Raw genomic sequence first — 25,800 nt, forward strand, 5'->3', positions numbered from 1 at the left:
AGCGAGGAGCTAGAGAGCACTATTAGTTTGAATGCAAAATACAATTTCATGGGGTAAATCCTACTTTTTGTCCCTTGAATTAGCATTTTTTTTTATCAAACTAATGGTTTCTGCCTAAAAACTGGTATTTCTGAATGGCCTTAGGACATTAAGCAGATTTGATGCGAAAGTATTTGACGAATGTATGGAACGTGTCGAGAGCATTCGGTTACAATCATTAGACAATCAATCTCATTTTGCCAGAGATGGCGTTTGTTGGATTTTGCACTTGAGGGCGGTTTTCCTTATCCTAGTCCCAGACTAAACTGCATGTTTGAGCTGCCTTAATTTCAAAACATGCTGCACCAACATATCTTAATATATTTCTATTTCATCCCTATTGACCGCCAGATGCGGTGCTTTAGCATTGAATGATCCATCACGCGCATGCCCAGGTCGAGTATTTATACCAACAAAGTCACCTGTGACCCCTAATGACTACGGAGATCCTATCTTCCGGTGACATCAGATGATCTGTTCCTTTTCATCTTCTCGCTTCGCAGGTTGTATCACCACGCTAGCAAAAAAACTAAGGATATTGCTACAGCTACGTGTTTGCACTCATGTTTCGTTCGTTGCTGGTGGCCTTGTGACATTTTTTTGTCGGAGCTGCAAGTTGCTCGCCCTCCAAAGGCTTTATGTACTTTGTGCCAACTCGGTTGTGCTGGTTTTTTGTTCAACGGTTTTTGCACTTTTACTGCGCTTTGTGTATTTCATGTCAATTCGGTTGTGCCTGGTTTTTGTTAGTAGTGCCTACCCTTAACTGGTTTTGCAACATTTGCGGTGAAGGTTGTGCTTTCGCTCCCGCTCCTGGCATCTGTACTGTGTTTAGTGTCTTCTTTCGTTGGGATTGTTTACCCTTAGCTGGTGAAGGCAGTGCTCTCGCTCCCGCTCCCAGAATAGGTATGCTTCAGTGACTAGATTGGTGGCAACGTTCCTGCTGAGGCTACCTTTTTCTTTTTTCTCAGTCGCCAGCATGGTTGGCAAACACTCCTGCTCGGCCTGTATGGCTCCCCTGCAGCTTGAGGATGGCCATAATTTATGTCCCTAATGTCTTGGCTTCGAACATTTAAAGGAGGGTCTTTCTGAGGACCCCTGCATTAACTGTGATATCAGTAAGGGCAGCTAGACTGGCTGAGGTGGAGCAACTGTTTGGCTCTACATCGTCACCTGAACATCTGACCCCAGCCCAGCGACTGGCTCAAGATAAGACTGGGCAGTCTAAATGTCGGGCTGCTGAGACCGCAGCCCCCACTCCTCTTCAAAAACGGCTAAGGGGCCCCGGCTTGCCTCCAAAGTGGATCAATTAACAGCAGAGCTCAATACTATGAAGTCCCTCTTCCTGGCCTTCCAGTCCAGGACTGGAGCAGAGCTGTCAGATGATTTTATTCTTTCGGCAGCCTCATTGGAGTCGGAGGACGACGTGCTTTCCATGGCAGCATCAGCTGGCCAGTTTAAAGACTATGAGCCAGAGGTACAGATGGGAGCCTCCCAACCCTCTGAGGCCAGCTCCCGTTCTTTAACCCATCTCCATTTAGACGTATCGCAGGCTCAGCTATCTCCGGCCAGTGCTTTTTTCAGACGTGTCATATCCTCCGTCAGCTTTACTGCGCCCCTATCGGAAGAGTATCTGAGGGAATTGCAGGCATGCTGGAGGGATTCTAAGGCCTTCTCTTATAAAAAGTCTGACGGCCGGACCCTGGCAGCCATGCAGGACACACACAAGTTTGGCTTGAAATGCATGCCAGCAGATGAGCCGACTATAGCTGCTCAAATTATCTCACCTGATGAGGCTCTGAGACCGGACGTTAGGTACCCTCGTCCCCAGTGCCAGGTTACAGATGACCTGCTTTGTAAGGCCTATGATGCAGTGGCTTGCAGGGTACTGAAAGCTTCTGTCCACAATTTTAGCGATGCTTCATTACAGGCATTTGCATTAATGTCTAGAGCAGGGGTAGGCACGTTCGGTCCTAGAGAGCCGCAGTCCTGCATATTTTAGCCTAAGCACTGATAATCTAACCTGATGTCTAAATCCTAAAGACATTGATTAGCTTGTTCAGGTGTGTTTGATTAGGGTTGGAACTAAACAATGCAGGACTGCGGCTCTGTAGGACCGAACTTGCCTACACCCGGTCTAGAGAGATGGGGCGGTTGATGTCTACTCTTCTGCAGGCTCGCTGCCAGGTTTGGTTGGCACAATCTCCTCTCACTGAGGCCTGCAGGAGAACCCTCTGCAGTGTTCTGGTGTAACCAGGGGAGCTGTTTGGTTCCACAGCTCTTGAAGCGCTTAAGCGCACGGTCCAAGCCGGATGGATCGACAGCAGCTGTCCGGGCTTCAAAGGAGTGTGCCTTCTCCTAGCAGACCTAGAGGTCCTCCAGCTGTCCCACAGCTCTCGTCCACAGGCTCACCCCAGGGGCTACCTTAGGTCTCTGCGCCCACATTCACAGCCTGCTCAGCAGCAGGCACAGACCTTTCGTGGACCTGAGCGACTGCCCTTTGGGCAACCTTAAGTCTTTGCTACCCGTCATACCTCCAGAACCTTTAGGGCGCTTTTTCCCCAGCAGCAGCTCAGCTATTGGGCTGCCTCCACCAGGGAACCGTGGGTCAAGGTGGAAAGTACCCACGGGTCCCTGGTGGAGGCAGCCCAATAGCTGAGCTGCTACAAACTTCAGTTCCGATGCCAGACCCCAGCCTATGGCTGGGTCAAGATGACCATCATACGCAACCCTGCAAAAGCCCAATCCTTCACCTGGGAGTTGTCTGCCCTCCTGGACAAGGGTGCCATCGAGCCGGTAGATCCCCTATTGCACTCGACTTTTACTCAACTTACTTTCTGGTAGCGAAGAAAGATGGTGGACTCCGCCCAACAGGTTCCTAAAGGTTCTGAGTTTCCACATGCTGACCACTGCAGAGGTTCTGCGTACGATTGTCAAAAGAGAGTGGTTTACGTCAGTAGACCTGAAGGATGCCTACTTTCACATCCCTATAGCACCACACCATCTGCAGTTTCTGCGGTTTGCCTTTCAAGGGCATCATTTCCAATTCTGAATCGTCCCATTCTGTCTCTCTCTCCCCTCAGGTGTTCACCGGGTGTGTGACGGCGGCCCTCTCGCACTTGCAGTCGCAGGGCATGAAGATTTCCCCGTATCTGAATGACTGGCTCATCTGTGCGGCATCCCAGTCTCAGGTGGCCCTGGACACATGTGTCTTCTCTCCCATGTGGCCCACCTGGGCCTCCAGATGAATTTTACAAAGAGTTGCCTGGTTCCATTGCAGGCACAGTTTTTCTCAGGGTGACTCTCGATGCAGTCACCATGAAGGCTCGGTCGTCACCACAGCTGGTGGACGACATCCTCCACCTCCTTCTCCTGTTCCGCCCTCCAGAGGTGGTTGTACGGCTTTCATCTGGATGTCAAGTGGCACCGGCACAGGAGACTCCAGGTGTCATGCTGTTGCCTTCTTGCTCTGGTCCCGTAGAAGGAGAGGTAATTTCTCCTCCGGGGAATGCCCTTGGGTTCCATTGCATGTTGTCGGGAAACCCTCACAACAGATGCTTTCCTCTCGGGGTGGGGTGCTTTGTGGCAGAATCTGACAGCTCAGGGGCTGTGGTCTGTGCGGGACCGCTCACAGAGCATCCACGTTCTGGCGGCTTCATCTGGAAGTGGTCCTCAGCATCTGGGACATCTTCTGCAGGGCAGGGGTGGATGCCCTTTCTGGTTCTCCTGGACGGAGGAGGGCAGCCCTCTGGGCCAGGATGCTCTCATCCACGATTGGCCTGAGATTCTCCTCTATGCATTTCCACCAATCCCTCTGATTCTCTGTTGGTAGCCCCCTTCTGGCCAGGGAGAACATGGTTTCCACTGCTGTACAGACTCTGAAGTGGTTCACCGTGAAGCATTTGCAAGAAGATTCTGCAGGAACAGTTCCTCTGATGTCACCGGAAGATATAGGATCTCCGTAGTCATCAGTAGTCACGGTTGATTTTGTTTGTATAAACACTCGACCTGTGCATGTGCGAGATGGATTATTTAGAGCTAAAGCACCACCTCTGGCGCTCATGCGGGATTCATAGAACCGTAGTTACATACGTAACTCTTGATTCGTGTCATTGTTTTGTCTCAAGATGCACAACAATATTGTTTTTTGTAAGTATGTCCTTATATTACAAAGGCCTAGTTTGCAGAGATGGGTTTTGTTTTGTACCTCCAGGGACTTCACCCCCCCTTCTGTTGCAGAGCCCCCCATGGCAGCCATGTTCTATCGGGCAGCAGTTGACTTGGCGTGGACTCAACCAGACATGCTCTCATGAGTGGCCTTCCCCAGCGAATGGTGACTCCACCCCCATTCAGTCCAGCTGATTTGGAAACGTTTTGGCAGGGCACAGATTGATCTATTTGCCTCCCCAGAGATGACCCATTGTTGTCTGTTTTATTTACTAACCAAGGGAACACTCAGTGTGGATGCGCTGGCACACAGCTGGCCGTTGGGTCTGTACAAATATGCATTTCCCCTAGTGAGCCTTCTTGCACAGACACTGTGCAAAGTCAGGGAGGATGAGTAGAGCATTTTGCTGGCTGCTCCTTACTGAACCACCAGGAACTGTTTCCCAGAAATCATGCTCCTTGCGACAACCCCCCTGTGAATTCCCCTGATGAGGTTCTGAGTGATGTACCGCAAATGTTACCTGTTATTAGGTTTTTAAGGGGTGTGCAACGGCTAAATCCCTTGCGGCATCCCTCTATTCCTCCTTGGGGCCTATCCATGGTGCTGAAAGCCCTGCAGGTCGCTCCCTTTGAGCCTTTGCAGTCAGTGAGTATCAAGTTTTTCTCAATTAAAACTCTGCGAAGAGGGTAGAGGACCTCCATGCCTTTTTGGTCAATGATTTGTGCCTTCAGTTCGGGCCTACTGATTCCAACTTAACACTGAGATCCCGGCCCAGCTACATGCCCAAGGTTCCCACCATTCCATTCAGGGATCAGGTGGTGAGCCTGCAAGCGCTGCCCTCGAAGAAGGCAGACCCAGCCATGGCTTTGTTATGTCCCGTACGCGCACTGCGGTTGTGTGTGGACCAAACTCAAAGCCTCAGGACCTCATACCAGCTCTTTGTCTGTTACGGTGGTCAGCAGAAAGAGAAAGCTGGATTGTGGACACCATCACCCTTGCTTATCAAATGCAGGGAACCGCATGCCCCTTTAATTTGAAGGCTCACTCTACGAAAAGTGTTGTATCATCTTGAGCATTAGCTCATGGTTCCTCACTGACAGATATTTGTAGAGCTGCTGGCTGGGTGACACCTAACACATTCACAAAGTTTTATAGTGTTTGTGTCGAGCCAGTCTCCTCTCGTGTTCTCTCCTCAAACCAGTGAAACACAGAGCACTGGCTTGTGTGTCGGCTTGCAGCACCATTCTGGCACTACACAGTGGTGCCATTATGGAGCTAATTTAGTGCCATAAATACTTTGTGCCATAAATAAGTTTGGTACTCCTGTTAGGGTTAGATTTGGGGTTTGCGTTAGAATGTAATTTATGCATTAGCTTCTACGTGTTTTTCGTTCACTTTTATAACTATTCTCGCCTGGAGTTGGGTTAAGAGATGGGGTTTGGCTTAGAAAGTCGCAGAAAGTGATTCTTACCCAAACCCCAAGCGACAATGGTAAAAAAAAATAGGAAAAAACAATGAGAAAACAAAATATTAAATGACGCAATAATAAAATCGTTGCACAGACACAAAAATCCATTCATAGAAATTCGTGCTGGGTGGCAAGAAAAAGACATTCGTGCTCCAGGCATGAAGAACAGCGGGAAATCATGTCAATAACATGAAAACCTTTATCAAATTTTTCGTGACTATAACACGAATTTCTGTGAGATTGGGTTGTTGTATTACACCAAATACACAAAATAACGTTGTTTTTTAAGAAACGAAATAGGTCCTTTTTAACATGAGTTAATGCATCTTCCGTAATGTTGGTTCACTGTGCATTAACTCATGTTAAAGTTTTGATTAAAAAAAAAATACTACACTGTTTCTGTAGAAATGACAGTATGACATTAAACATTAACAAGTCTTTATCTTTACAAAATAAAACTATAAAATAACAGCCTCATGCAAAGCATTCTGGAAAAAAAATGAAAAAGTTTGATTCCCAGAATGCTTTGCATTTTTTATAGTTTTATTCTGTAAAGACAAAGACTTTGTTTAATGTTCATTTAACTTTGAAAAAGTGGTTGCCAGTAAATAACATACATTTAAATCTACAATGGCAAACAGCTGCATAACTACAGCAATTTTTTAGTAAATGGTAAAATTACCATGAATTAAGATTAAGAAATGTTATTGAAGAATTGTTGCAACTAATGTTAACAAATATAACCTTATTATAAAGTGTTACTGTCACTGTAAATATTCAAACACTATGCATATATGTAACTAATGTGTGAAATCAATCATTTATTGGCAAGTCTGAAAAAAGTTTTTATGACTTTTGGCCTGCATATGGCCTCTTAAACAAATAAACATATTTCCAGTTTTTGCTAGAACATATTTGCTTTTTCTAAAAGCAGGTTTTATTAAGAACGAATGTTAAAGAATAAAAAAATCTATTTGAATAATCCAAAATGTCACCCTTTATATTTTAAGAGCTTTTGCATTTTCAGAGAAAACCTAAATATTTAAATAAGTTATAAATGTTGTTCCTGTGTTACTAAACATTACATTTACTTATATCCCACCCCAAGCAACAGGTGACAAATTAAACTTTTGCCAAACAAACAAATACATATAATTACTGAAATAGGGTTTGTCATTAGACTGATCAAAAGCCATATACATAGATGAACATAGTGTAAACAATTATTAAAGATGTTTATCTACTTTTTCCCCACATCATTGTCATCTGGAGGCTAACTTTGTGTCTTATTTTCCTTCTCAATGCATCTTTGATTTCTTTAGTTCTGAAGCAGTATATCATTGGATTGACAACAGGCGGCAGCAGACTGTAGCACATAATTAACAGCATCCGAATACCTGGAGAGATTGTTACAGTCACATCATACACATAGACAACACATCTGGGAACATAGTACAAACAAATAATAAAAAGTTGGGGAGTGCAGGTTGAGAATGTTTTATATCGAGCCTGACTGTCAGAGATTTTAAAAACTGATGTGATGATGGCAATGAATGAAAATATAATAAAAGTCAAAGGGCCCAAAAGAACAAACATGGCATTTCCAAATGGAAACATTCGCTTTTGTCTTACATCTCCACAAGACAGTTTAGATATTGTATTTTGATCACAATAATTTTGGGTTATTACATTAGAAGCACAAAAGGGTTCATCAAATGTTTCGTACACAACGATCGACAAAGAAATTATAAGGAGTATCCAAATCAATGCAAATGACAACACAATTGTCTTGTTTGTAATAATCGCACAATATCTAAGTGGGTTGCACACTGCAACAAAGCGATCAATGGCCATTAATAGCAAAATAAAAGAATTAACACTCCCTAAATAATGAACAAAAAACATTTGCACAAAGCAGCAATAAAACGATATAGTGTTGACATTGAAAATATATTTTGAAAATGCTGTAGGCAGCGTTACAGTTCCAAAAACAAGATCAGACACAGCAAGATTACAAAAGATTAAATATGTGGGTTTCTGAAGGCTTCTCTCATATGCAATAAATGAAATAATAAAGATGTTTCCTCCTGCCAGTGTCAAGTAGACGAAAAACAAAAAGCTCCCCACAGCTCCATAATACTGCGCTTGGAGTCCTGGAAATCCCTGCAGGTAGAATTCAGTGAAGTTGGTAAAAAACATGGCTCTTGCAGGACTTCACAGTTAAACGATATACAGTAAACCCACATACACTGCAATACAAAAACAGAATCAGTTGCACAGTGTGAAGGATGGAATGAAAAATTGCATGAAAAGGTTAGACTCAAAATATAAATTACAATTCCACAAAACAAACAATCCAATGAAAACTTGATGCTGTTATTGTAACTAATCTGCTAAAGCTTCATTAAATCTGAAGTTAAATTAATGTACAGACATACTGTAAAAGAACTGGCACAGATGCTTATGCTTTAGATCTTGATCAAATGGAAATCTCATTCACTCTTAATGTCCGTCTGAAACAATACACCGAAATCATGGCTTATCATCTTTATAATAAGATTACAGAGACCTCCCACTGTTGACGTGTTTTTTTTTTGTTCTTGTGTGTGTGTGTGGGGGGGTATCCATTAGTTTGCTACATGTTATTAAACAATAACATTTATAATATACATCAGATATTGAATTTAAATGTTATTAGCATTTTTCCACTGATGACGATTATTCATACTGATATCTGCAGATACTGATGCGGATTGTTTGGTGGTTATATTAACTTGTATTTACTAAATTCTGAAGATTACATTATCTGAATGTTATCCATTAATATAATAACCATTAATATAGCACATTAAACTAGTGATGTTTTTTTTTTACATTTTATACATACAGAGCTCAAGTCATGACTATCAGCTGTTTTAAAAAATAGTTTGAAATGATATATATATCCAGGTCGCCAAAAAGGAGGGAACAGATCTTCACGTGGTGTTCCTGAATCTCGCAAACGCCTTTGGCTCAGTCCCTCACAACCTCCTGTGGACAGACTTTGACTACTTTAGAGACTACATGGATGACCTCACAACTCACCACGACCAAGGTTTGCACTGTACGGCTACTAAATAAGCTCCAGGAAAACATTGAGATCAAGCTGAGCAAGTCCAGAAGTATCTCCATCATCAAGGGGAAGCTGTCAGACCACCGCTTCAACATTGGTGAGGAACCCATCCCAACTGTCTCTGAGAAGCCAGTGAAGAGCCTAGGTCATTGGTATGATGCCTCCCTTAAAGACAATAAGCAAGTAGAGCAGCTTAGGAAGGAGGTAGCCAGTGGCCTGGAGAACATCAACAGAACCCTGCTTCCGGGCAAGCTGAAGCTCTGGTCCATGCAGTATGGACTACTTCCATGTCTGCTATTGCCATTAACCCTCTATGAAGTCCTGCTTTCAAAGGTGGAAAAGCTGGGGAGATTGGTCAGCTCATATGTAAGGAAGTGGCTTGGCCTTCCCAGGTGCCTTAGCAGTATTGGACTTTATGGCAAAGTGATGCTACACCTGCCCATCACCAGTTTGGTAGAGGAGTACAAGTGTCCCAAAGTCAGACTGGAGATGATGCTACTCGATTTGAGCGATCCATTTGTAGCCCAAGCTGCCTCCATCTTGGCCACCGGAAGGAAGTGGACCCCATTGGCTGCAACTGAGCAGGCAAAGGCAGCACTCAAACACAAATAAATTGTGGGCCGAATGAAGGTGGGGAGGAGTGGTCTTGAACTTGGGGCCAGTACACCAGTGTGGAACAAGGCCCCTCCATCTCAGAGACGCAAGATGGTGGTCCAGGAGGTACGTCGGGAGGAGGAAGCAAGAAGGTGCGCCCAAGCTGTGGCATAGGCAAAGCATGGGCAGTGGATGGCATGAAAAAGAGTGGAGAAGAGAAAGATCTCCTGGAAAGAGCTGTGGGAGATGGAGGCATTCAGGGCAAGCTTTACCATCAGGGTTGCCTACGATGTTCTGCATTCTCCTGCAAACCTAAGCCAATGGTATGCTGAGGACCCCACGTGCCCTCTATGCTCAAGTCTAGCAACACTGAAGCACATCTTAGTGGGATGCAAGATCAGCCTCATCCAAGGCCGTTACACCTGGCAGCACAACCAGGTGCTGAAGTGTCTTGCTGCAGTGTTGGAAACTCAACAGACAAGTGTGAATGGCCTTCCTCCCCCATCATCCCAGTGGCAGCCAACACCATTTGTTCGGAAGGGTGAGGGTCAAGCCAACCTCACCACCATAAGATCAGACTCTGGTCAGCTGGGCAGAGCACGGGACTAGAAGCTGTTGGCAGACGTGAACAAGAAACTCTGCTTCCCAGTTGAAATTGCAGCCACCAACCTGCGACCAGACCTTGTTCTGTGGTCAGCCTCGCTCAAGCTTGTCTACATCATTGAGCTCACCGTGCCATGGAAGGGTGCAGTGGAGGAGGCCTATAAACGGAAAATGCTGAGGTACGCTGAACTTGCATTTGATGCACAACAACAAGGCTGGAATGTGAAGTTATGCCCAGTGGAAGTAGGTTGCAAAGGGTTCGTAGCCTCCTCAACATCCAGGCTACTCAGGGAGATGGGAGTGCAAGGAAAGTCCCACCGGCAGGCAGTCAAAGACCTCTCCGCGTCCGAGTCTTTTCTCTTCACCCACAGCCACTGGCTTCCCACTGCTTCTTCAAGTTCGAGTTGATGGCACATAGGGAGTGAACCTGGGATGCTGGGATTCACTGCTGAACCCTCTGGAGGTGTCGTGGGCCTATCAGCGAAAAACACCCAGGAAGGAGGGCGCCCACTTGATAATCCAAAGGGTGCCATCACTCAATTGACCATCCCACAGAGTTTCAACGATGCCTCAGGTAAATATTAAGTGATATCAACAATTGACCTGTGCTGCTGGGAAATTGCGATAAATAGTTTGCCACTTTTTGCCACTGAACCTGCATTAACGACGACAGTGGGGCATCTGGCCTTAGTAAAACAGGTTGGCGCGCATGGTCAGGTTGCGGTGAGATTTGGGCGTTTTCTTGTTGTCTTGTGTATTGCGGTAAATAGTATGCCATACAGAACCATTTGCCACTGAACCTGCATTAACGACGACAGTGGGGCTTCGGGCCTTAGTCAAACGGGTTGGTATGTATGGTCGGGTTGTGGTGAGATTGTGGCTTTAGAGATTGAGGTTTATGCACTGAGATACGCGAAAGCAACAACCTCAGGAGATGGAAGGGCTGAGGAGTAGTGTTACAGAGGGTCACTCAATTGACCATCCCACGGAGTCTCATTGGTGCCTCAAGTATACATGAAGGGATATCAACATCAAGTCCTATACAACAAACCTATACACACACATACACATGAACTCAGTTAACACTCTGAAGCCTTGCGAAGCAGCATTACGGATGAAACAAAGAGCGTGATAAGAACATGAACATTAATAAACCCATACAACAAACAATAACAAACAAAGAACAATGGTAACAAGATGGCTTAAATAGGTACAAAGAAGAAGAGACAAACATGGCAGTGAACATTTTCAAAATAAAAGACATGAACATGAGAACTATCCCTTCAAAACAAAATACATTTACATGACAAGAATTAACCCTAACATAACCCCCCCTCTTAAGGGCGGCTCCTGACTCCCAACAGTCATCAAAAATATCAAGTCTGTGGATGGGTGATCCAGGACCGTGGAGCAATGGCGGGCCTCGGCCGAGGAGCAATGGCAGGCCTGGGCTGTGGAGCATTGGCAGGCCTCAGCCGTGGGGCAGCGGTGGGCCAGAGCAGTGGAGCAGCAGAGGGCCTTGGTTGTTGGTCTCGGCCTCGTTCCTTGAGAACTGGTTTAGGCATGGCGGCAATCATCTTGGGAATTGGTTCAAGCATGGTGGCGGCCATCTTGTGAACTGTTACAGGCATGAGGGCAGCCATCTTGGGATCTGGTACAGGCATGATGACGGCCATCTTGGGAACTGGTACCTGACATGTAGATTCTGTATGTTGTGTACAGATAAGCTGGCCAAAAAGGGATACAGCGCTTTTCAAATCTGTGCATTTCAGGGAGAGAGTGAAATCTGGAGCTACACAAATGTGCAGTATGTAGAAAATAATGTGTTTTTTAACCATAAATGATGCGAACACATTGTATTATACCAAATACACAAAATAATGTTGTTTTTTAGAAATGAAATAGGTGATCTTTAATAGGCTTAATTTTGATATTTGATATTTTTATTGTTTATTCTTCCAAGTTTTTATTAACAACTTATCTTAACCACTGTGACACTGTGATGTGGAGAAGCACTGTAGTACATTTTGACCGTCGGTGTCTCATTATTATTTATAAGATATCGTGTTCTTATCCAATGCGAAGACGTTTCGCTTTAGTGTGTGCCCGCGCGTGCATGTGCTCCATGCAGCCAGGTAAGCGAGGGGAGGGGTGTCTGGACTAGACTCACCATCAACTGAATTTGCTTGAGAAAGCTAGGGGAGGCAGGTGAACTTTGATCTGTCCTGAGTTACCATGTCCTGAGGACTTTTTATTATCTTCAAACACGCTATTATTTAAACTATAAGAGTTTTTCTTGACCTTTATTTAAATGAAATATTATATTCAGTTTAATTATTTCTGTAATACTGCTATTCTTAATAAATCTTAATATTTGTTACACTAGCTTATATCACTTTCCCCACCCACTCCTCGCCGTTCTTCTCACAGCGACTACGCCCATTTAAGATACATTTTTCAAAATGATAGTGAGTGGAGCTGAAAGAGCGGGGTTTCATGATGCTTTAAATATTTAAATTGGCAATACCAGAAAGCATGTGAAAAAATTGCTAGTACAGATGCAGCACTGCATATGAGACAACGCAGTGACAGGTTTCCGTTGTTTCTGCTCCTGTCTATTAAACTTCGAAGCTCAACCAGACGTGCATGCATAAAAAATTATTTGCCGTTATAACGCTCATATGTGATTGGGTATATGTTACTTCACTTAAATCTAAGGCCCTGTCCACACAAACATGGGTATTTTCAAAACTGTACCTTTTTCTATGCTGTTTGGCCGTTCATCAGCACGCAAATGCAGTATCAGGTGACTGAAACTGAACTTTTATAAAGACTCCTGCCAGGGTGAAGATTTTTAGAAAATCCAGTTGCAGTCGTGTAGCCGGTGAATAATTTTGCTACACTTAATAAACATTTATTTGCATATAGTCATGTGAGTAATTTACATAATTTAACCAGCAACAGCAAAATGCTGCATGGTAAAAATATACATTCCATCTAAAACTATTTTACATTCAGTTACAAAGAAACAATATGATTTTAAAAATGATTTGTGCTCATTCAGTTGACACCGCTCAATGCACTCATTTATATATAAAAAAAATGACAAATAACACACTTAATTTTTTGCCAGCAAAGAAATAAACAGATTAAATGAGATAACATCATAACAGTCAGAATTACAAATCACAGGCAGAATGACAAGGATTGGACATAAACGGGACATAGTGGAAACAATGCACTCTGTATTATAGCAATTTAAATATTTTAGGTTACGCTCCAGAGCAATGCCATCTGCATGCTGATTTTTTTGTGTCTAATTTTCCTCCTTAATGCATCTTTGATTTCTTTAGTTCTGAAGCAGTATATCATTGGATTGACAATAGGGGGCAGCAGACTGTAGCACATAATTAACAGCATCCGAATACCTGGAGAGATCGTGACAGTCACATCATACACATAGACAACACATCTGGGGACATAGTACAGGCAAATAATAATAAGTTGGGGAGTGCAGGTTGAGAATGTTTTATATCGAGCCTGACTGTCAGAAATTTTATAAACTGCTGTGATGATAGCAATAAATGAAAATAAAATAAAAGTCAAAGGGCCTAAAAGAACAAACATGGCAATAACAAATGTTAAAAACCTTTTTTGCCTTACATCTCCACAGGATAGTTTAGATACCGAATTTTGGTCACAGTAATTTTGGGTTATTACATTAGAAGCACAGTAGGGTTCATCAAAGGTTTGGTAAACAATGACTACCAAGAAAGCTATTAGCACTGTCCAAATCACTGCACATGCCATTAGGATATTTTTATTTGTAATAAGAACAACATATCTAAGTGGGTTGCGCACAGCAACAAATCGATCAATGGCCATTAATAGCAAAATAAAAGAATTAACACTCCCTAAATAATGAACAAAAAACATTTGCACAAAGCAGCTATAAAACGATACAGTGTTGGCATTGAAAAGGTATTTGGAAAATGCAGTAGGCAATGTTACAGTTCCAAAAACAAGATCAGACACTGCAAGATTACAGAAGATTAAATATGTAGGTTTTTGGAGGCTTCTCTCATATGCAATAAATGAAATTATAAAGATGTTTCCTCCTGCCAGAGTCAAGTAGACAAAAAACAAAAACGCTCCCACAGCTCCATAATACTGCGCTTGGAGTCCTGGAAATCCCTGCAGGTAGAATTCAGTGAAGTTGGTAAAAAACATTGCCCTGGAAAGACTTCACAATTACCTGATACAAACCTACTTAGACACCTATACTAAAATACAAAATCAATATCAATACTGAGTTATACAGTATGATGACAATAAAAAACAGTCAGTTATAATTTCTATTAAAACAACCTAGATATAATAGGTTTAATCTCACAATAATTGCATTTAAGAACCATCAAACAGCATAATCATAAAATTAATGCAAAGACACAAAAGACATGCCACAGAAGCTTATGCTAGATTCGGATGAAAAGAAAATCAAATTTAGTGTTAACGTCCATCTCAAGCACTAGACTGAAATCACGGCCTATACTGAACCATTACTTTTATAAGACCATACACACCTCCCACCTCTGATGTGTTGTTTAGGGTTTCTTGTGTTTCATCATTGTTTGTTGTTTTGTGTGTGTGAACAAGAGTTGATGACTGGAACGCATTGAGGTCAGGGTAAGGATATGTAACGTCATAATATTTGAAATCCAAGTTGTCTGGAATGTAGCATAAGCACCACCTCCATTATAATGCTGCGTTCCAGACAACTCGGATTTTGGATATAACCCCATCTCAAACCCAGAAGTAAACATCTGGAATGGCAAACGAAGTTGGGTATCCGACCTTTTAACTTAACTCAGTCTGTGGCTAGTGCCACACATATAGGTGTTCACACATTAGATCTGGTCTTATCATATGGCTTGCCAATTGATAATATTGAAGTCTGTAATACTATTTTCTCTGATCATTTGCCTGTTTTATTTGAGGTATGTTTAACGTGTGACTCTAATCTAGAGTTCAACCATGGCTAAATGCTACTACTCGAGCTTTAAGGCTTGAGTGCAGAAGGGCAGAACGCCGCTGGAGAAAGGACAAATTGCAGGTTTCCTATGACATTTTAAAGGAAAGTTTATCTAGATATCAGAAAACTGTTAGATCTGAGAAATCTAAGTATCTTTCTGATGTCATTTGTAATAACTCTCACAAACCAGCTGTGTTGTTCAGTACTATTAATGCTGTATTGAACATTACGCAAGCTACTTGCTTGGAGTCTTTTTTTAGTTAAAAACTTTTTATTAGTAAGATTGAGGCTGTTAGAGCAAACATTTCTCTGCCATCAGTTTTTGTATCTATCTCCACTGAATGCCCTGCTGTTTTTGTTTTTGTTTATCAGTTTGAGATGGTATCTTTGAACTCTTTGAACAAGATTATTGTTAAAATGAAATATTTTTCATGTGGGATGGATATCGTTCCTCCTTGTCTTTTAAAAGAGTCATTTGAATCCATTGGTCCAAAAATTCTTGAAATTATTAACAGTAGCCATGCTTTGGGAGTTGTACCAAAGTCTTTTAAATATGCAGCTGTGGAACCAATAATCAAGAAATCAATTTTGGATACATCAGTATTGGCTAATTTTAGACCTATCTCGAAATTACTGTTCCCTTGTAAACTACTGGAAAAGGTTGTATTTGGGCAATTTAATTCCTATCTTGACTTAAATGGTATTCATGAAGTCTTTTAGTACAGAACCTGCACTGGTGAAGGTTTTTAATGATTTGCTACTTGCCCCTGATTCAGGGGACTGGACGATTTTACTCCTATTAGACCTCTCGACAGCATTTGATACAGTAGATCACAAGATCTTTATGATTGCACGGCTGGAACAATGCATTGGCATTAGGGGTACTGCGCTGGAATGGTTTAGATCTGATTTGGCTGAAAGATCATTCTCAGTTCATGTTGGTGACTTTGTCTCCTCTACTGCTTCCCTTACGTGTGGGGTCCCTCAGGGTGCCATTTTGGGGCCTATTCTGTTTTCTCTGTATGCTCCCTTTGGGACATATTTTTAGGAAATTTGGTGTTTCTTTTCATTGCTATGAAGATCAGCTGCAAATGTATCTGCCTTTGAAACTGACAGATACCTGCTCTTTAGATCCTCTATTACAGTGTTTTGATGAAATCAAGGCATGGATGGCAGTACATTTCCTTAATTTTAACTCTTTCCCCGCCATTGACGAGATATCTCGTCAATCAAGAGAAAACGCTTCCTCGCCAATGACGAGTTTTTCCGTCTTTCCGCAATACCGCTATTATCCACTAGGTGGTCGCAACTTTTTAAACCCGGAAGTATTGCCCTATGGCAAGCTGCTGCATGTCCGTGTCTGTTTTAAAGATCGCTCTGAATGGGAACTCTATGAAAAGTCGTCACAAAAATGGAATTATCACTAGCCTAGAAATCTAGACGCACCCTAGCGGCCGCAAAATATATTTGCTGCCAGGGTTTAGTCTAGGCACTCACAATACACTTAACAGCTCCAAAAACCAAAATTTGGTCAGGCCAATCACATCGTGTGTAGCGTCTGTGGGGCGGGCTTAACATGATGACGACAGAGCTGCAACGGTTCCTACTTGAATGGCTGCTGCTGCTGCTGGCGAACAGCTTTCTTTTGAAGCGGCTTTGGCCGCGACTCTGGAGGACTTAGACTTATGTTTTTCTTTGAGAGAAGAGCAAATAACCCTACTGAAGTCCTTTTTAAGCAAGAAAGATGTGTTTGGAGTTTTGCCGACTGGTTACGGTAACTACGTCACCTTCTTCGTTGCTCTGATTAGTCATAGCGCTATCCTATTGCGTGCAGAGGCATTTTGAGGGACAACCTTATATCCCGCCCCTTGCATTGAGCCGTTTGTGTGAAGAGTTGCCAGACCTTACATCTTGATGTAGGTCTGGCTAACCAGGCTAAATTATCACTGCTTTTGCTCAAAATGTGGTGTTTTAGCAGAAACCTACCCATATTCAAAAGCTGATTACAAAAGAACCACTGAAGGTAGGATGAAACTTTTTTTTTTGTTTGAAAGCAGAGGGTCTGTTCTTTCATTTGGTATATTGTATGTTTATATATTTGAAGAAGAACATTTTCTGGAAGACATTAAAAGTGCCCTTCCTCTGTCGTTTTTATTGTTTTATACTGTTGTCTGAGGTCTACTCATGACGTTTGCATGGTTTTTACATCCAAAAACATCAAAAGCAATAAGTAATAAGCCATTTTTTACCCTGATTTTTAAGCTGGTTACAGAAATGGTCCGTTTTAATGGGCGGGCTGCATTGACAACTTGGAAGTAAAGGCCAACTGCTATGATTGGATAACAGTTTTTCGTTCAAACTAACTTTCAATTTAATGTCATGTGTAATCAGTTTAATGTTAAATGAGTGTCTTAAAACACAGTGTCTTTCTTACACATGCATATTTTATCATAAACCCTTTTGACACACACACACGCGTGTCTTTTATCGTAAACCCACGCACAAAAACACACACACAAACAGACACAAACACACGTGTCTTTTATCGTAAACCCTTTCGATGCGCGTGTAGCGGCGCACGCACGCACAAACACACACACACACACACACACACACACACACACACACGTCTTTTACATAAACCCTTCGATGCGCGTGTTACGAACGCACAAACATCCACACACACACATGTGTCTTTTATCACATTTGATGCATGTGCAGCATGAATTCCCGTGAATCGCGTCCCTCTGAAGAGAAAACACCGGCCGCCACAGTGACACATAGTACTAAAGTGTTTTAATCACACACACACACGCGTGTCTTTTATCATAAACCCTTTCAACGTGTGTGCAGCATGAATTCTTAAAAGTACAAAAATACTCATCTTAAATGTATTTAAATACAAATTACATTTGATTTTAAAGGCTTTTAAATACATGTATCTGAAATACTGCCCATCCCTGCACACACATACACATGAACTCAGTTAACACTCTGAAGCCTTGCGAAACAGCATTACGGCTGAAACAAGGAGCGTGATAAGAACATGAACATGAACATGAAGAAACCCATACAACAACCAATAACCAACAAAGAACAATGGTGGCAAAAGGGCTTAAGTAGGGACTAAGAAACAAGAGACAAACATAGCAGTGAACATTTTCAAAATAAAAGACATGAACATGAGAACTATCACTTCAAAATAAAAGACATGAACATGACAAGAAATAACTCTGACATAACCCCCCTCCCCCTCTTAAGGGCGGCTCCTGACACTCAACAGTCATCAAAATTATCAAGTCTGTGGGTGAGGGGCCAGGACCATGGAGCATTGGCAGGCCTTAGCTGTGGAGCAGCGGTGGGCCAAGGCAGTGGAGCAGCAGAGGGCCTCGGTTGTTGTTCTTGGCCTCGTCCCTTGAGAACTGGTTCAGGCATGGCGGCAGCCATCTTGGGAACTGGCTCAAGCATGGTGGCGGCCATCTTGGGAACTGGTACAGGCATGGAGGCGGCCATCTTGGGAACTGGTACAGACATGGCGACGCCCATCTTGGGAACTGGTACGGGCATGGCAGGTGGCTCAGGAGACTCAGGTTCCATGGGCTGCAGTGAAGTCTATAAAAACGGTAGAGCAGCGTGTGGCCCAAACACACCACAAAGCCGTAGCCATCACTGGTAGAACTGCAGATAATGGATATCTCTGGCTGAGCAGTCACGGCATGTGGAGAACATGACACATTAGGGAATAGGGAAACAAGAGACAAATATGGCAGTCAACCTTTTTCAAAATAAAAGACATGAAAATGAAAACTATGACTTCAAATTTAAAGACATGAACATGACAAGACATAACCCTGACATATAGATTCTGTATGTCTTGTATACAGGCATAAGTTCAGAACACACACATTCATATAGATTATAAAGAAATAATAAACTTAGTTTTTTTAAACTGTAAAGAGTAGGCTATGGTAACACTTTACAATAAATTTGTATTTCAAGATCTCAGATGCCAAACCTGCTAAGTGCGCCCGGCATGATTTCTTGTTAATTAGCATTTTTTGGTAGCACTTTATTTTACAGTACGTGTACTTACCTTGTACATATATGGTAAATAAGTTGTACTTACCGACAAATGTGTGGTACTTACTTTTAGGTATCTACATGGTAATTAATTGGTATCATTACTGTACTTTCCAGTGGTACATATGTAGCAGACTCGCTTTTTCCTCTCGAGAACACAAGCCAAGGACAACAGAATGGGATCTCTTCTTTTTATTTTCTGCAAAATATGGGCACTTCATTAAATTAACACGATGCACGTAGTCTCTCCCACTCACCACAATATTACTGGGGAGAGATGCAAGAGAGCATGAACAGGTCTGACCTCAGCAGCATCACACAGTGCTCTCAGGCAAAAGGTATATGTTTTTTACATCACTATAGTTATGACATTATGGGGAAATAAATTAAAAACATATGATAATCAATATAACACCAAATGATATAACAACAACGGTGTATAAACAAATCATGTTACAACCCTTCAATAAAGATTTTTTTCCATAAAGAGTCAGTTGTGTGTTCTTTTTTATGCACTATATCTTTATACATGAAAATGAAAAGGTTTATGAATTATTGTATCAACACATTGCAATCACGTAATTACAATCAATGTTTCTAAACAACACACAATGTATACACTATAAACCAAATATTGTTTTCAATTAATCATTGTAATCATTTACTGGGTTTTATACATTTTAAATGAGTAAAAGTAATGCATCAATCTGTAAATAGTTATCATTTTAAATCAATTTTATATGAAAAAGATCCCTTTTTTATATTTTATGAACTGCATACCTGCAAAATATGGGCACTTCATTAAATTAACACGATGCACGTAGTCTCTCCCGCTCACCACTAGGGGTACACAACACCAGCTTGTTAGCAACACGTGCGTCACACAAAGTCCCATATAACTCATATAAAACATACAATCCATCAAAGTTTAAACATAACACATACAGATTATATTGCTTTAACAATTTCATGAACTGTTTTTAACAAATTACACTTAAAACATACCAATATTACTGGGGAGAGATGCAAGAGAGCATGAACAGGTCTGACCTCAGCAGCATCACACAGTGCTCTGAGGCAAAACAGCTCTCTCACTCAACAGCGCCACCGTGTGCGTCACCAATAAGTGCCCCAATGACAACAAATACTTCAGATCTAGTTCCCATACAGTTTTTTTCAAGTATGAACATAAATGCATACAAAATACAAAGAGAAATAAATCAAAATATAAAAGAACTGCATTTGGGAAGTTTTGAGAAGTTCACAACAAAAAATGTGAATGATGAAATAGAAAAATAAAAGAATTATAAAGAAATTAGAGAACTGTTTTGTAGCCAGTTACATTCTCCCCCCTGAACTTCACAAAATTCATCCAGCACATGTAACTCAATAATAGGGAGAAAGGTCTTTTCAAAACATTTGATCAGCAACATATATGTTACCCACTTGACTGGGAAGTGACAAAGGAAAGCTGGCCAGGCCCTCTAATGTCTACTCGCTAAAGGAAGTGCCTTACACACTGCCTCAATTTAAACAAAATCTACTAGATTTTCCCTTTCTTCAGTATCCCCATTGAGTAATATAGGAGCTAATTAAGGAGGGTTAATTGTTCTGAAATAAGATATTTATGGTCTCGAAAGACTAAAGAATGGGCTGCGCAGAACAACGCTTTGGGTCATGTTCTGGATCAGTCTGTTTACTGGCTTCACTATTCTGCCAACCCTTGTTTTAACTTGGTGAGTTATTTCGAAGGTAGGTTGATCAACATCCTTGCGACCCCTTTCTGATTCTGTCGGGTCATTTTCATTGTTTCCACTCACTATAGCGCTCAAATCATTATTTTCTGGCTCAGATGTCTGATCAATGTCCGCTGTGCCACAGTTACCTTCTGATTCAGCCACGACTTGCCTAAATCCTGTTTCAACATTGGAGTCTTCGACATCCTCTCTATTCGATGGGCTCAGTGGGCAGGTTGATATGAGGGCTGCATCATTAACTTCATCAACATGGTCAGAACCCTCTGAATCTATTGAGGAAATGTCACTTGTGGAACCTTCACAGTCCCCATAATCAAGTTCTGCATTATCAAAAACTGGCTCTGAACATTCATCATTCTCCTCAATGGGCAGGACGCTGGCTTGTAATAGCAAATTCCTTTGGACCACTTTCTCCTGTCCAGTTCGAATATTCCTTATGCGGTAAGTATGGCACCTGGTATCCACTGACAACACCACATATGGGGTCGACTCCCACTTATTCGCCAGCTTTCGACGTCCGCGTTCACCTTTGTTGGCGATCAGCACATGGTCTCCCTCCTCAATATCTCGACCTTTTATCCTCTTGTTGTATTGCGCTGCTTGCCGCTGGTGACTGGCAGCAGTGTTGGCCTGAGCAAGCAACATTGCCTCCCGAAGATCATTTTTCATCTTTTTTACATACTGGTCGTAATCAGTGATGTTGTTGTCCTGACTCACACTTTGGAACATTATGTCCACTGGCAATCTAGGAATCCTCCCATACATGAGATAGAAAGGGGCAAATCCAGTTGACTCATGGGCTGTGCAATTGTAAGCAAATGTCAAGGTTTGCAACATTTGTGTCCAGTTCTGTTTAGCTCTTGGAGGCAAGGCTCTTATCATATTCCCGAGGGTACGGTTGAACCTTTCAACCTGGCCGTTCCCCATAGGATGATAGGCCGTGGTCCTTGACTTTTTCACCCCAGCAATCTGTAGTAGCTCATGGATCAATTGACTTTCAAAATTTGCCCCTTGGTCGGAATGGATCCTCTGAGGAAAGCCGTAGACACAGAAAATCCTGTCCCATAACTGACGCGCGACTTGGGCTGCGGATTGGTTCTTACATGGGAAAGCATAAGCCATTTTCGTAAAGTGGTCAGTCGCCACCAACACATCAATGCTTTTGGCAGATGAATCTTCGGCCGACCAGAAGTCTATACAAATCATTTCCAACGGTTGAGTGGTGCGGATAGATTCTAATGGAGCCCTTCCTTCCGGCTCGGGAGTCTTACTGACCACGCAACGTTTGCAACATTTCACATAGTCACGAATGTCTCTTTCCATGGTGACCCACGAGAAATGCTGCCGTGCAAGGGACAACGTTCAGCCTCGGCCTTGATGACCAGCTTCGTCATGGATACCGCACAAGACTTTACTGACCAATGAATCAGGGACTATGAACTTGTACTGTGTGGACTTAGTCAGTGGATCTTTACAGACCCTGTATAGTATGCCATCCAGCATTCTCAATTTCTCCCACTGCTTTAGCATTCTCACAGCTTTGAGCGGCTCTTTTGACCTTTCCCGTCGTGATGGTCTTCTGCCTCGTAGAACATAAAAAAGAACCCTTGACAGGATATGATCACCTTCCTGCTTTTCTTGGCGCTCTCTAAGGGGGAAAACTGAGAGAGTGTCTTTCCCTGGCAACACTGCTTGTTGGACATCCTGAGCAAGCCAAGACACAACTCTCTCCTTTGTTCCCGTATCCCACTCAGTATGGGCTTCAAGTATGGCAGTAACCTGCTCGGGGGACAAGGAACATATCACTGATGGATGGCTTACACACTGGCTGTTTGCACTGAGCCTAAAGGCGTCCTGAACCATCCCCTCTTTGATCTGTTCAGATTGTTCGAGGAGAAGTTTATAGGGCTCTGCTACCAACCTCTGGCTTACACGACTGGGAATGAATGGTCGCCGGCTTAAAGCATCGGCAACTACATTTTTGGTACCGGGTATGTACTGGATATTGAAATTGTACGGAGCTAGCTTAGCCACCCATCTCTGCTCACACGCATCTAATTTTGGTTTTGTCAGGATGTAAGTTAGAGGATTATTGTCTGTCCAAATTGTGAAGGGATGCCCCTTTAACCAGTGGCTAAATTTGTCACAGACAGCCCACTTGAGGGCGAGAAACTCTAGGCGATGGGCAGGGTAGTTGGATTGAGCACGAGTGAGGGCTTTGCTAGCGAAGGCAACTGGCCGAGCCTTGGTCTCTCCTCCAGAGACTTGTGATAGGACAGCTCCCAAGCCATCAAGCGATGCGTCTGTAAATAGGATGAACGGCTGGCTGAAATCAGGATGAGCCAATACTATGGAGGTTAAAAGTGCTGACTTTAGTCGTTCGAAGGACACAACACATTCTTTGGTCCAATCCTTTGGACTAAGCTTCCTGAAGACTGCACTACCTCTCGAACAGCCCTTGGTACCCTTGGTTGCCGCGGTCAATGTGAAAAGAGGCTTAGCGATGCTGGAGCAGTTTGGGATAAACCGTTGGTAATACATTACCATGCCCAAAAAGGATTTAATCTTTCTTGGAGAGGGTGAGACTCCATCATCCATCATTAGATCCTTCTCAGTGATGGCGCTGATTGCCGCAACTTTATCAGGGTCAGTCACCACTCCATGTTCATCCACAATGTGGCCAAGAAATCTGACACTCCTTCTGAGCAGGTGGCACTTTTTGGGGGCTAGTTTAAGCCTGTGAACGCTCAGTCTGTCAAGAACCATCTCAAACCTCTTTAAAGCCTCTTCTTCATTGGGAGCTACAACCAGAAGGTCATCCAAATAGCACAGTAGGGTAAGGAAATTTTGGTCACCAAATATGTTCATCATAAGCCGCATAAAACTCGCTGGACTGTTGCATAATCCCTGAGGAAGACGGTTGAATTCATATAACCCCATTGGGGTAGTAAATGCTGTGAGTTTCTTATCCTCTTCACACATGGGGATATTATAGAATCCAGATGTAAGATCCATTGCACTGAATATTGCGTTTCCTCCCAGGGCAGCAAGACAATCGGCTTGGTGAGGAAGAGGGTGGGCATCTTTAACGGTACGTGCATTGAGCCACCTGTAATCAACACAAACTCGCAGGTCTCCACTCTTCTTCCACACAAGTACTAAAGGAGATGCCCACTCACTGCTAGATTTGCAAATGATGTCCCTTTCTTCCATGTCTGACAGAACTTGCCGCAATTTCTGATACTGTCCTGGCGGAACACGTCGGTAAGGCAATCGAAAGGGTCGGCTGTCAGATAAGTGGATGCGGTGCACAAAATCATTCGCCTTTCCGCAGTCTAGCTTATGCTTTGAAAACACACCTTCATACTTCTGAATTAGTTTAAGTAACTGGCCCTTCCAAAATGAAGAGACTTCACAAGAATTGATGTCCAGATCGCCGAGCTCCATTTCCCTCAAGGCACTTTGGAATTCAGTGTCGATGGGTCCATCTTGTACGGTTTGGCTTTGAATCTTTATAGTCTCAAGAGGCTGCTCTGCTTCTATTTCCAGATCCTCTAGGGCCACACAAGGACACACATCAGCTACCTTAGAGTTCCTTTTCAGAGTTATGGGCTTCTCGTATGGGTTTAACATCCTAACTGGTACCCATCGATCAGCAGTCATTGAAGCCACTACCCGACCGACAATGATATCCTTCTTGTGAGTTGCCGATCTAGATGGTTCAATCAGTACTGCACTTCCCGCTGAAACTGGGGTCTTGGGAGGCAGTCTGGCCCACACTAGATGTTCCTGTCTGGGCAGCAGTGTGATGGCCTGTGCCAGTCTAGCGGTCCCTATGGTATCAGGCATCTCATCTCCTTTCCATCTATTGATACCGGACAACATATTGAGGAACTGTTCAAATACAGGCTCTCTGGTTGATTCAGGCCTATTTACAATGCGCCAGTAGTCTGGATTTTGCTTAAGACGGCTTAAGACGTATTTGATGACATTGGTGCCCAATATTAGTTGGTCTCGCTGCCCTGGTACGACTAATGTGGGCACGCTGACTTCATAGTCGTACACTTTCAATTTCAGCTGATATGCACATTTTGGGGCAACTTGAACTCCTCCACATCCAACCAGCATAACATTGGGCTGCATCCCACATAGATCCAAGGTAACGCCAGCACTCTGTAAAACATGCTCTACTTCCTCATTGATGGTACAAGCCATCAAACCACTGTCCAGTAAGGCCTGCAGGGTAACTTTGTCATTGACTAGAACGTCTGTGTAGAAGAGGCTGTCTGCTTGCTCTAACTTTGTTACATTCTGAAACAACACCATATTACCTGACATTAGCTTAACATTTGACTTGTATGTGTTTAAAGCATCTTCATCTTGGAGGGTTTCAATTTCCTCACCCACACTGTCCCCTTCTCTGTGTGGGTGCTTCAGTTTCCCTGACTTGGGGAGGGGTTCTCGAGCCCGGAGGCTGTTCTGGGACATACTCTGCGCTGGTGACCGACTTCAAAGCAATTCAGGCATCTTTTTTCAGACATGCAGTGAGATCGTGTGGAATTATTTTTTTCACCACAGACTCTACATCGGAGTGGACGAGTCCAGGATGGCGGATGAGGTCCGCCTGGGTGGGTCGTTTGTGGTCCGGTACGTTCAAGAACCCTCTCTAGCATATTAAGCACACGTTCTAGAGCACTTGTGTCATTACTGGTTGTTATTGTCGCTTCAGGTTTTACGTTCTGGGTGTTTGGGACGCATGCTGCAGCATTCATCGCTGTGTTTTCCCCTTGCTTGTCTACGTTACTGACGGCAGTAGTTGCTACCTGGAGGGTGTGAGTGAAATTACCAGCTTTTCTCGTACATAGTTCTGTAAGTACACCTCTACCCCTACCCATGACTGGTGTGAACATATTGCATTCACGGCCTTCCATATTATTTGTCTTTGTAGAG

The 25,800-nt window shown here is 43.0% G+C and overlaps 2 protein-coding genes across 2 annotated transcripts; both read right to left on the bottom strand.

Moving 5' to 3' along the window:
- Window positions 1-6,871: 6,871 nt before the first annotated feature.
- Window positions 6,872-7,871, bottom strand: LOC135770390 (olfactory receptor 52N5-like). Its single transcript, XM_065280087.1, has one exon. The coding sequence runs from the start codon at window positions 7,869-7,871 to the stop codon at window positions 6,909-6,911; it is 963 nt and encodes a 320-aa protein (XP_065136159.1). The 3' UTR covers window positions 6,872-6,908.
- Window positions 7,872-12,967: 5,096 nt separating this feature from the next.
- On the bottom strand, window positions 12,968-14,473 carry LOC135770391 (olfactory receptor 51H1-like). The gene has a single exon (XM_065280089.1). The coding sequence runs from the start codon at window positions 14,209-14,211 to the stop codon at window positions 13,249-13,251; it is 963 nt and encodes a 320-aa protein (XP_065136161.1). The 5' UTR covers window positions 14,212-14,473; the 3' UTR covers window positions 12,968-13,248.
- Between the last annotated feature and the right edge of the window lie 11,327 nt (window positions 14,474-25,800).

Source organism: Paramisgurnus dabryanus, chromosome 8, assembly GCF_030506205.2.
Source record: "Paramisgurnus dabryanus chromosome 8, PD_genome_1.1, whole genome shotgun sequence".
NCBI classification, from domain to species: Eukaryota; Metazoa; Chordata; class Actinopteri; order Cypriniformes; family Cobitidae; genus Paramisgurnus; species Paramisgurnus dabryanus.